Consider the following 12,851-nt stretch of genomic DNA (forward strand, 5'->3'; position numbering starts at 1 on the left):
TAAGGATTAGAGCACAGAATGTCACAGAGTGAAAGAAGGAAGTCCTACTAGGAAATAATAGTGGCTTGAGGTGGTGGGTTTTCAGGGAGGGAAATAGACTAAAGAACTTGCTGATTGACTGTGTATCTTGAGTAAGAGACAGACGTTGTATTAGTTTTCGATTTATGAATTACAAATTACCACAACTTAGTCAGTTATAGCAACGCAAATTTATTATCTCAGTTTCCACCCATTTATTATCACAGGAGTCCAAGCAGGCTTGTCATGCCTAGAGTCTCACAAGGCCAAAATCAAGTTATCAGCTGGACTGGACTCTTCTATGGAGGATCTGAGGAAGAACTGATTTTCTAACTCACGCAGATTGTTGGTAGAATCCTGTTCCTATGGTTGTAGGATTGAGATCCCTGTTGTCCTGCTGGCTGCCCAGCTGGGGTGGCTCTCAGCAATTAGAGGTTCCTCTCAGATCCTTTCTCTGTGGTCCTTTCCATCTTCAAAGACACCAATGGAATATTGAGTCCTTCTTGTGCTTTGAATCTGAGCTTCTTTCTGCTAATAGCTAGAGAAAACTCCCTGATTTTCAAGAGCTCACATGATTATGTTAGGCCCAAATATAGTTTATAAATATAGCTTAGTCTATTAACTAAAAATCAACTTTGTTGATGAGTGTCCTTGTTACATCTGCAAAACCTCTTTTGCCATTGTCTTAGTACAAACTGCTATAACGGGATATCATAGACTGGCTTAAACAAGGAACATTTATTTCTCATAGTTTGGAAGGCTGGAAGGACCAAGATCAAGATATAGACAAAATTGGTGTCTGGTGAGATCCTCTTTCCTAGTTTGCAGATAGCTCCCTTCTTGCTATACATGGCAGACAGAGAGTAAAAGTATTAGTTCTCTGGTCTTTTTTTTTTTTTTTTTTTTGCGGTACGCGGGTCTCTCACTGTTGTGGCCTCTCCCGTTGCAGAGCACAGGCTCCAGACGCACAGGCTCAGCGGCCATGGCTCACGGGCCCAGCCACTCCCCCTGCATCAGCAGGCGGACTCTCAATCACTGTGCCACCAGGGAAGCCCCCTCTGGTTTCTTTTTATAAGGGCACTAATCCCATCATGAGGACTTTACCCTCATGACTTCATTTAAACCTAATCATGTCCCAAAAGTCCCACCTCCAAATACCATCACATTGGGTATTAGGATTTCAGTGAATGAATTTGGCGGGACAGAAAACTTCAGTCCGTAGCAGCCATATAATTTAACATTACCACTTGTGTGATATCATGTTTCTAGTCCCAGGAATTAGGTTGGAGAATTTTAGAATTTTGCATAATGGTTGCCAATGCTGACTCCTTTTTTTTTTTTTTCTTTCTGAATTGAGCAAGCAGGTGATCAGTGTGCCATACACAAGAATACTAAGTTCAGGAAGAATAGTATGTTTGGAAAAAAACAGTAAGAATTACGTTAGTTGGAAATGCCTACTAGAAATACAAAGGGTGCTGAGGATCCAGGAGTCAGATATGTTGATATCGCCACAGGAGAATGATATGGGGCTGAAAATGTAAATTGGGGACTTGCTAGCATATATATGACTTATAAGCCTGCATAATTATACAATTTCACCTAGAAGAGGTGTAGATAAAGAGCAATGAGCAGTCCAACATTTAGGGGTCTGGAAAAAGTTGTGGTGTCATCAAATGAAAATGAAACAGAGAGGCTAGTGATGGACTGGAGAAATCAGGAAAATGTGACAGAAAGAGGAACTTGCTAGAACTGAAAATTCTTGGGCTCCACCTTGAACCTACAGAATCAAAATTCCTGGATGTGGTCATGCAATTTACCTAATAAGCCCTCCAGCTAACTCTGATTCATGCACATGTTTGAAAACTTTAGCTGCGGGGAACACTGGGAAAGTACCCAATGGAGGTAAGTAAGTACTCAATGTACTTGCATCTCCAAGAGAGGACCTTGAAAGGCAGCAGCAGCATCTGAGAGATCATTAGAAATGAAGGAATTCAGGACCCCAGATTTACTGAATCATATTCTGCATTTTAACAATTTCCCCAGGTGGTTCATATGCACATTAACATTTGAGAAACACTGATCTATACTTTATTAATTCAAAGTTATGGTAACATCTATGTGTAAACACACACACACACCCCTCCAGATCCCATGCATCATAGTTGATGACTTATTCCATTTAAAAAAGAATCTTTCAGACACCTTTTAAAATATATAATTTATGAAGTTTTTAAATATTTAACAACTTAGCAAAATGTTTTCCCCAAATTCCCCAATGCTTAAAATAACCAGGGACTAATCACTATGCCTTCTGAAGACCATGAAAAATAGCATCTGTAGCCCAGAGACTCGGGGAGGAACAAGGCTCCAGTTATAAGTGTCCCAGGTGAAAATTATCAGAGAACTGGGCAAATAAAAATGAACTTCATCAGTTTATTTTTTCCATTCTAATTAAATACACCTGAAATCTGGGAAAGAGTGGAAAGTGTGTAAAGACAAATTACTTCACAGTACTGTGTACTTCTTGTCTGGTTTCAGACAAGCACCTGAGAGTTTTTTAAGGGGAGAGAAGATTATATAAATTGCTTTTTTTTAAAAAAATTGGATCTCAGCCTGAAATTCATCAGTAAAGAATTATTTCATTTCTTAATACCTTAGATTTGTTTGCACATCAAATAAGATTTACTATGTTTTTTTGAGAAACTATGTGAATTGTAAGAAATGGAGAGTAATTCAGGAAATATCAGTATATGAGTAACTTTTTAAAATGAAAGACATCAAATATGAGTAAAAGAAAGAGTAAACTATAGAAGAAAGTAAATATGGTCTGCAATAATATAGATAAGCTGTTTCATACTAAGCAATTTTGTCAAGATTTGAGAATTAATTTAAATAATCAATAACCTTAGACTATTGTCATTTCATTGATTGCAGCATCAAATGCTAATTGTGAATAAATAAAATCAAAGATATTTTCTTTTCAGCAATTAGCTTTAGCGGATGAGAAAAAAGGGAGCTGATATTCATGCCATGCTGAAGAAAGATAAAGATTTATAAGGAGGTGCTCTCCATTCTTTGTGAGCTATAAAGTCTATCCAAATAGCAATATCCTCTCTGGCAGAGAATCTGCTGCTCGTGCTGGCTATGTGTTATTGCATTTGGACTGTCTCCATCTGCAAATGTTGACTTTTCATCTGTGACCAAAGAAAAAAATTTGTATGAGGAATGTGTAAAATATTTAATCCATGTTTAGTTGTTAACTAAAGGTTTTGTCAAATCCTGCTTGTGTGGGAATTCTGCATTTGTTTCTCAAGGTGACTGTAGGTGCTTTCACAATGTTGGGTTAAATTTGAGCCATAAACGAAAACTCTGATGAAGGTTTTTACTTAGACTGAGAAATGTAAATACTTGTTTCAATCATACTTTCACATTCCAACACCTATATGTGACCTAAGTAATCGACTAATCTACAGGAACAATTGATTTATGATTTCTTTGCCCTGTCTTGGACTTCTCATTAGTAGAATGAAAATAACACTGAAAATTTGATTATCTATGACAAACCACAGTGATATTTAATAAAGGAATAAGAGATTGGTAGAGGTCACGAATCAGAATTTAGTCTTTTACTCTCAATTTTTAGGTGAGAAACTAGGAGACGTGGAATCTAAAATTACTTTCACAAAGTTCATGCAAATTCATTATTTTACTGGGGTTCAGATCTATTTCTATTTGCTTGAGCTATGATGATCATGTGACCTGAGATTTCTGGACTAGTTCTGATTTCACATATTCTATGCAAGAATCTCTTGAACCTAACATGGGATCAAACAAAAGTTATTCAGTGAATGAATGAGAAATGTTTTTCCCATAGGTATACTCAAGTTTGCCAGATCTACTTTTGGATTTAGACTGTCCACATAACTATGCTGTACTATTTTATATACAAATCTGAGTTTAAATGGCAGTGAAATTTGTACCCCTTGATTGTTTTTCTGAGCAGGGTAATAACTGATATTTATTCCTGTGTGACAGTGATTTTAAAATATTGGTTGGACAAGGATAATGGGATCTAAAGTAGAGATCATGTATCAAAAGGGAAAGTGAGCAATGCTGAATGGTTTCCTCTGTTTTCATGCCAATGCTCATATTCAAAATTAACTTTTACTATTTTTAGATTGGAAGCAAATTAATCGATTTGATTTGTATCTGCAACTGATCAATAAGTAGAGTGTGTGGAGACAGTATGGGGGGCCTATCAAGTGACTTTACCTGACATTCTTTCAGGTCCCTGCAGATTTCCATAAATATTTAGCTTTAGCTTTCCACTCAGGATAATCCACAAAAATGATAAGAAATTGTTATGCTACTACATATTGTCTCACAAAAAATTAAAAAGAATAGAAATAAACTGAGGGTGAAAATGAGCCAGTAAAAATACTAATTTTTTGGTTTTGGTCTCCTAGAGATAGTAAAATTATCTAAAAGCGTACTGGGTGAGAATATTTGTTTCCCTGAAATTTTTAATAGGAAGATTCAGTATGAAAAGGAGCAAGTATAATAATTAAGATTTTTCTCAGTAAATTAATAGCAAGTACAAAGCAAAATTATAGGATAAAAGCCTACTTAAAAATGGAAATTTCTTTAAAACAAGGAAAGTCATTTTATCACTGTGCCTAGAGATCAGGCAAACTGCTTCAGCAAGTCCAAATCAGTGGATGCATCTTTCACTTTAAGATGTTTAGTGATGCACAACTCTTTGCATACTACACTCATGCTACCTTTCAAGGTACCTTCTTCTGGGGAAAATACAGACAAACTGGAATTTAACAAATGTTTTGCATAAAAATGATGATATATGCTCTTAACCACAAAAAGACCATTATAACATGACAATCAGATATGTTTTGCATGGAAGAGGTATTTTTCTATAATAAAAATTGAATGAGACAAAAATTGAGTGAGATGTGATGAATCTGAACCAAAATGATATAAAAATGACATCTATTTTACAATGCAATTTTCACAGTCTGTTTAGTCTTATTTTACCCAATAGTAAAAATTCTAAGGAAAATTTATTCATGTAAAAGTGCAAACCGTTATATAATATGAAACCTGACCAGAAATATGAAAGGTCTCATGATTTTTGAAAAAAATATCAGTTTCGATCTTTGAAATTAAAGGGTTTCAAACCATCAGTTTGAAAAGCAGTGGGCAACAGGCCAGAAGGTACTTGTTAATTATAGCAGTGAGTTAATCAATGAACTAACAATTCTGCTTCCGGGTATAATAAAATGAGATCAAAGCTCATTCAACTATCCTACCATTTAAGTATAGCTGGAGATCCATTAAATTGGATAGTTTCACATTTTAAACCTGCATGTTTAAAAGTCAGCAATTCAAGCAGCTCTATGACAGCTGTTGATGCCTAAATCATAGGAAAATTATTTTGTTTGGTTTTGAACAGGAAGATGGAGCAAAGATGGAGAGGGAAATACATTGAGAACTGATATAAACATTAACTGAGATGACTTTCAAGAAGCTTTTTATGTGCTTTTGTTTTTGCTTTCAACATTTAAATGCAGAGGCAGATGGCTTGGACAGTTTTATCAGCACTTGTGTCTTTATACATTAAAAAATGAAGAAAGATAACCAAACTCATAGATTGCAGATTGTTAAAGGGGACAAATAATTTAGGTTTTTTAAAAAATCAATAAAAATTTTAGTGTTAAAATAATCATGATGGGGATTTTAAGTGCTTTTTTTGAGAAAAAGGAAACAGATTGGTATAATGCTGAAATTGTAGAAAGTATTTATAAGCAGCTTTAAATCCTGATCTGGATTCTAAATAGATATTGTATGGTGTAACACAAATAGGACCTCAAAATTTATGAAAAAATTGGAGAGACAGGGAAACATAAGTGCACACATGCACCAAGCACACACACATGCACACACACCATCTCAAAATTTATTAAGAATCCAGCACATTTCTGACACATGTAATACATGTTAAATATTCAATGTTGAGGGAATTATGAAAAGTAAATATAATTGTTCAACAATTAAGACGATTCCTTATAGTGATAACATTAAAAATAATTATATGTCAAAGATAAAGGATAATATTTCAGTGAATATAACTTTTGCAGTATTAGTAAAAAATCCCTGACATTTTAAATGATATATATATATATATATATATATATATATTTTTTTTTTTTTTTTTTTTTTTTTTGCGGTACGCGGGCCTCTCACCACTGCGGCCTCTCCTACTGCAGAGCACAGGCTCCGGACGCTCAGGCTCAGCGGCCATGGCTCACGGGCCCAGCCGCTCCGCGGTATGTGGGATCTTCCCGGACCGGGGCACGAACCCGTGTCCCCTGCATCGGCAGGCGGACTCTGAACCATTGTGCCACCAGGGAAGCCCAAGCAGAGGATATCTTTAATAATTTCTCAGGACATTTTCAACATCATAAAATTTTAATTAACAATTAACATTGTTCTTAGATCATTGCTATTGCTAAGCACTATGAGGAATCAGAAGGCTAATAAGTTGTTTTTTTCCATCAATGGATTTTAAATCTAGTTGAGAGAAAACAAAAATGTATACTAATGAATGACATTTTTGTCTTTTGTCCCCCAAAAGACAAAAATGTCATTAAAGTAAGAGTTGAGTGAGTGAGCTCAATTAGGAAATTCATTATTCATTAATAAGGGAAGATCTGTGGAAATCTTCCAGGTGCATGTAAAACATGAATTGGCAAAGTTAGGGAAGCTTGCTGTGGTACCTGGGAAGCAAGCTGCCCCTGGAAAGAATCAGTAATTAAATGAAAACAAGCCAGGCAAAAAGCATCTTCCAGGCCTGCGATCCTGATGTAAGGGGCATTGATTGGTTTGAGCAAAATGTGTTAACTTTGTGGATACAGAGTCACTGAACACACCAAAGCAAAACTAAAAGGGAGAAATTAGTTTGAACTTTTAAAATGTGGGCAGAATTCAGAGGACAGAGAAAGGCTCATAGAGAAGATTAAATTAAATACCCTAGGAAGTAAGTAATCATTCGAGGTTTGTGAGAGAAATAGTTTTAAGTAATGAATGTATGTTTAAAACGATAAAACTATTTGCTCTTGAGGGGATGGGACTATGGGTCAGATGAGAAGGAATTTTAAGGTTATTCTAAAGAGCAGATTTTAGATTTCAAAAATGACTAAAATTTCCATTTGTATGTAAGAGTACATTTTAGGCATATATTTTTTTCACATCCAGTGTCCATTTAAATGATGTCTGTGTGTTGAGGTCTCAGGTATTTGCCACCAACTCTTACCTATCTCAGCAGGTATTTCTTTTTTAACATGTAAGAAGTAACTAGAATATTATTAAGAAAAATAGATGTTAATATAAAAACCCCACAATTATTGGGCACTTAAAAATATTAGTAGTGCTAACTTGGACTTTAGCAAAGACCTACATTCCAATTGTTGGCTCTTTTAATAGTTGAGTAGAAAAACTTTCAGGGATATTTTCTTCATTTTTCTCTACACTTTTATTCTGACGACTCTCTACTTTTGAAAATGCTTTATGCCTCAAGCGTTCTTGCCTATCCACTTAACCTCATTCGAAAAATCAATTCCTAATTTTCAAGCTACCACTTATCATTTGACTGTTTAATCAAGGGAAAAAAAAACAATGACAACAAAAAAAACTTTCCCTTAACCACTTGACACTTGTTGTTTATCAGTAAAGAACTGATGTCCTTTTTACGTAATCAGAGAAGAGTTTACTTTCAAAATCATGGTTAAAATGTTTTAGATTGACTGCTGGTAAAAAAATAAATAAATAAAAGAAAAATATCTATGATGACTTATTTTCCCTTTGAATATTAGACTCCATGTGACCCAATTTGCAACTTAGCTAGACTTTCATGTTAGTGAAATTTGGGTTAAGAAATCAAGAAAATAGGTTAAGCTTGGAAGGAACCACATGTTGTCTTTGGATGCAAATGGTGTCTTTATTTACTGGGATTTCACAATGTCAACCAGTTAACCAGGTATATCTTTAGTAATATACTTTAGTTAAAACATTCTTTAAAATTATTATTTAACTTTCTAAAATGTTGCAAAGTTATTTTCATGGGATTTCATGCTAAAAACACACGTTTATATAGAAAAACATTTTGTATAACCTTTACAGTATTTTTTTTTTTTTTTTTTTTTTTTTGGCGGTACGTGGGCCTCTCACCGTTGTGGCCTCTCCCGTTGCGGAGCACATGCTCTGGACGCGCAGGCTCAGCGGCCATGGCTCACGGGCCCAGACACTCCGCGGTATGTGGGATCTTCCCGAACCGGGGCACAAACCCGCGTCCCCTGCATCGGCAGGCGGACTCTCAACCACTGCGCCACCAGGGAAGCCCTACAGTATTTATTTTTAATGTTATATTTCAAGTAATACTTTTTATATTCAAGGAGTTGATATGTTAGCATATATTTCAACATTGCACATAAAATTGTTGTACTTTTCACTATTTCTCGTGAATATGAGTTTTTTTGTGGAGAAGTAGGACATAAATTAGTAATAATACATATGTCATGGAAAAAGTTCATCAGAAATGATATGTCATGGGTATATCTGTTTACTCATGTCTGTCTATTTTTCTATCTGTCTGTATCTCTAGATATAAATGAAGGCTTAAGGAAAAGAGATAATTCTCACCTCAAGTAAAAGGAATTTTATTCCTCCTATGTTATTCTTAAAAGAATGAGGAATCATATATTTGAATTGTTTACCTTAATACAATTTTCATGAGCAAATGAGATTACCAATGCACTTTTTCTCTAAGGAGATAATTTTAAATGAAAACTCTAACCACTTTCTTTCCTTATTTTGTCTCTTGTCCTCTGCAGATGGGCCTCTGGGCCCCCGAGGATTAGCTGAAGCTACAGAGATGTGCACTCAAGAGTGCTTGGTTTTGGGTCACTCTGATAACTGCTGGATGCCTCCTGGCTTGGGTCCCTATCAACACCCTAAATCACCTCTCTCAACCTTTGCACCCCAGAAAGAATGGGTCAAGAAGGACAAGCTTGTGAATGGGCACACCCTGACCAGAGCCTGGAAAGAAGATAGCAACAGGAACCAGTTCAATGACCGTAAGCAGTATGGTTCCACCGAAGGCCATTTCAACAATGGCAGCCACATGACAGACATTCCTCTGGCAAATCTGAAGTCTTATAAGCAAGCAGGAGGTGCTATTGAGAGTCCTAAGGAGCACCAACTCTAAAAAGAAAAAGGCTATATGGGACCTAATAACTTTAAACTAAATAGACATGTTAATACCGTGTGTGTCAGAGCTTTATGTATTCAATAGATCTCTACAACTATGCCCCTTATAGCAGGGATATCCATAACTTTGTGTTAGCACCATGGAGGATACAGTGTTTTACCACATAAGAGAGAGAAGATAGTTCTACTAGCCATGTGATCTTGTTTACTAGGATTGATTAAACTCTCCAGAGGTCTCTCCATTGTGCAAATATCCTTTTTTTTTAAACTGCATTTTATTTTGACCCTGGACTGCTGCTATGAACAATAGAATATGCATTTGGAGAGTAAGAAAGTTCCATGGATTAGAGTGACTGACAAACATATCCAGTTAGAAAATTGTGCTCTTTTTGTTGTTGATCTGTGCTGGGACTGCTATACTTGACATTATACTTCAAACGAAATTTAAAAAGATAAGCATTAAACCTATTGTGCTGTTAACAACGTTAGTGGACACTTGTAAGTCAATCAGTGTTAAAGTATTTGTAAATAGAAGCAAGCTATTATTAACAACTTTTGTGTACTTATACCGTTCACCTAAAAAACGTTGTAGCATAATTCTGTGTTTTATGGTTGCTTCTTTTCTTTTTCTGTTTGCCTCTTTGTTGCTATTTTTGTTGTTTCTTTTAGTGAAGTGTTTCTGAGTCTGTTTTGACACACATTGTTCAAAAGATCTCAGATACTTGTAGTGAAAATAAAGGTTCTGGAATCTCGCTTCTTTTATGATAGCTTATGATGCTGGAATTCTATAAGAAATAAAGATAAAAAATGAAAACTTTATATAAAAAAAGGACTTCTGCAAAAGCTTGGAAATTCAGAACCTATTTTCTTGACATCCTTATTTTCAAAGTAGGCAAAAGCAAAATCACTTATTTAGTAGCATAGTAATGGGAAAGTGTTATCCTTCAGAAAGTGATATATCCTGTGCTTGTCACTCATGCAAAACTTATGTATTAAATTAGCATATATTGAAGAAAAATTACTATTCAAAAATAGTTTCAATTGGAAAAATGTGTGTCTACAACTTTGTTGAAATGGCAGTTTGTGTTGATCCTCATATACAATAATGTTGTTGTAACACAAGTGTTAGACCATAGTCACAAACTATTTAATGTGTTGTGCCTTCATGATGTAACAGAACATTCTCCAGGTAGGCTAGTTGGGGGAAATTAAGGGATAGATCTCTAATTATTGCTGTTTAACTGTTTGTTATCATAGTTGGTCAATGCCGGCAGGTACCAGAATCTTGTCACTTAGGTCAAACCAACAGAGTGACAGCTAATGTTAATAAGATCTCAGTTGCACGTGCAAACAAATCCAAATTCGAGCATTCTTAGGAGGTTTTTGTTAAGGCATGACAGATGATTTAAACAAATAAATAGCATGCAACAAAATGTCTTTATTGAAAGAAGTGAAAGTTATCTTAATGCCACCGTTCAACATCAGTTTAAAAGTAAAAAAAAAAGTAAAAAAATGGTTTGCTAATCTGATAGATAATTTGTTCTTACCAAAAATAAAATTACTTTGTAAATAGCAATTCACATTTTTCCACAGTATAATGGAAAATAATGGGTAGGAGTGCATAGCTTATTGAAGTACATATTTGTCAGTTTGTGAGGGGTGTTTGATGACTTTGACACAATAAATATCTAAACAATTATCCTTGTTACTGCTTTGCCAGTTCTAAGTTATTTACAATTATTCAGCTCTTGCAATAAATGTTCTGAATTCCTGACTGTAGTGTGTTAATTTGTGGTCAAAATCCAAAGTGATGATTTTTACTCTAATTGTTAGATAAGTATATGTTAATAAAAGTTAACTTTTAATTAGAAATCAACGGAAATTTGTTAGGGGTTTAATAATACCTACGTTCTGAAAATAAGTTTCCAAGTTAGGGTTAAATTCCCCTAATGATCTATGAAATCATTTTCATGGGAAATTCAGGGAGAAAGTTCACCTTCTAGTCAAGATTCATACAAGTTTCATCAAAGTGAAATCCCAAGTCAGAAACTGGGCAGGTAACACTGGTTATTTAGTGAGGTTATCTTCTTCACTCTTAGTATCCTTTAATAAGATTTCATGAAACAAACTCTCAAACATTTCATTGCTGGCAGAAGAGGACTATTCAGGGATTGAGGCTTTGAAACAAGGGCCAAAACTTCAGCTATATTTATTTCAGTTTAGGAAAATAGGCTCAGAAACTGCAAAGGATAATAAGACTCACACATATGCCATGTGTTTATATTCACCACAGAGCAACTGGATCAGAGTTTTAGGGTAAGTAAACAGGTCTGATTCTTTCTCCACAGCTTTTTGAAGAGTTGTAAAATAAGACTCAGGAGATAGTGACATGGAGGTAAAGATATTTGCTTGGATCAGTGGCTGTATGTGAGACCCTAACCCCTCACCTCTGAATAAGCCAGATTTATCCAGTAGTCTGTGGCGCCACCCTCCTTTCAGGGGCAGAGCCTGCCCTAGGACACAGAGAGTGAATGAATCCTGGAAACAGGCCACTCTTGAAAACAAAAGTCCATGCCTGCTCAGTCCCTCCCTCCATTTTTTACCAGTCAGATGTCATTCCTTTCTGCCTTGAAGAGTGAAAGATGAGAGAAAATAAAATAATTATGTTCCGACCTTTTCTTTCCCTAAAAGAGTGGAATAGAAATGCCTTCCTCCAAACCAGAAGTTTGGAAAAGAAACTCCCCATCCCACTATGTATCTTTTAATAAATATGACAATATCTACTCTTATCAAGGCATTCAGTTATATGCTCTGTAAAAATTAAAATAAGTAACATTACAAACCAAGCTGAAGTATTTATTCATTAAGTAAATAATACATTATGATAACTAATCTTAAATATCACCCACATTATTTTATTGCATAGACATTGAATATTATAAAACACATTTACCTGGAAATCAAAGGCAGTTACATTTCCTAGGAAAGCACACATATGAAATGTATAAAAATAATGACTTTTAAAGTGATTATCAAATGCTACAAGCTATATGCCACACATTTTCTAAGGTAGATATAGAAATAAATTTATTATGCTAAATATGACCCATTTGAATGAACATTTCTACACATATACTAACATAAAATATATATTTAAATAATGGTTATTCATTAACAGACAACTGAGTAGTCATTTTGCTGCACTGATGCTATTCAGCAAATCTCTTTCAGCATAGAGTGGTGTTCCCTCTCCCAGCACCATCATTCCTTAGCTAAAGTAAGAAATGCAGCTGAGGCCCAGAAGCCATTCTAGTATATATTAAACTCTCTTGAATAGAAGCCAGGAATGGCTAATTATTATTAATAAGGAGTTTTGGAAGCCAGGGATAAAAGGGATGCCTTGTCAGTTTCAATTCTAATGTGGATGCCAGGGTGTTACTTTGTAAGAGGGCAAACCAAACTATGAAAAGGAGGAGTGGTGTTAGGAGTCTAAAAAATGCTTCATTGTTCTGCTTTGTTTTAAATAGAGCTGACCGCCTCTCCCTAAAGGAAGC

General features: G+C 35.2%; 1 protein-coding gene across 4 annotated transcripts in view; it reads left to right on the forward strand.

The window, feature by feature from the left end:
- Positions 1 to 9,295, forward strand: part of PCDH9 (protocadherin 9) — a gene marked incomplete at both ends in the record, with an annotated part of 976,886 nt that extends 967,591 nt beyond the window's left edge. For all 4 annotated transcript variants that reach the window (XM_082859554.1, XM_082859556.1, XM_082859555.1 and 1 more), the window contains one exon: positions 8,922 to 9,295. In XM_082859554.1, the coding sequence (XP_082715680.1) occupies positions 8,922 to 9,295 (374 nt within the window). The remainder of the gene's footprint in view (positions 1 to 8,921) is intronic.
- Positions 9,296 to 12,851: the final 3,556 nt, after the last annotated feature.

The sequence above is a fragment of the Leucopleurus acutus genome, assembly GCF_964270905.1.
Source record: "Leucopleurus acutus genome assembly, chromosome: 18".
Taxonomy (NCBI): domain Eukaryota; kingdom Metazoa; phylum Chordata; class Mammalia; order Artiodactyla; family Delphinidae; genus Leucopleurus; species Leucopleurus acutus.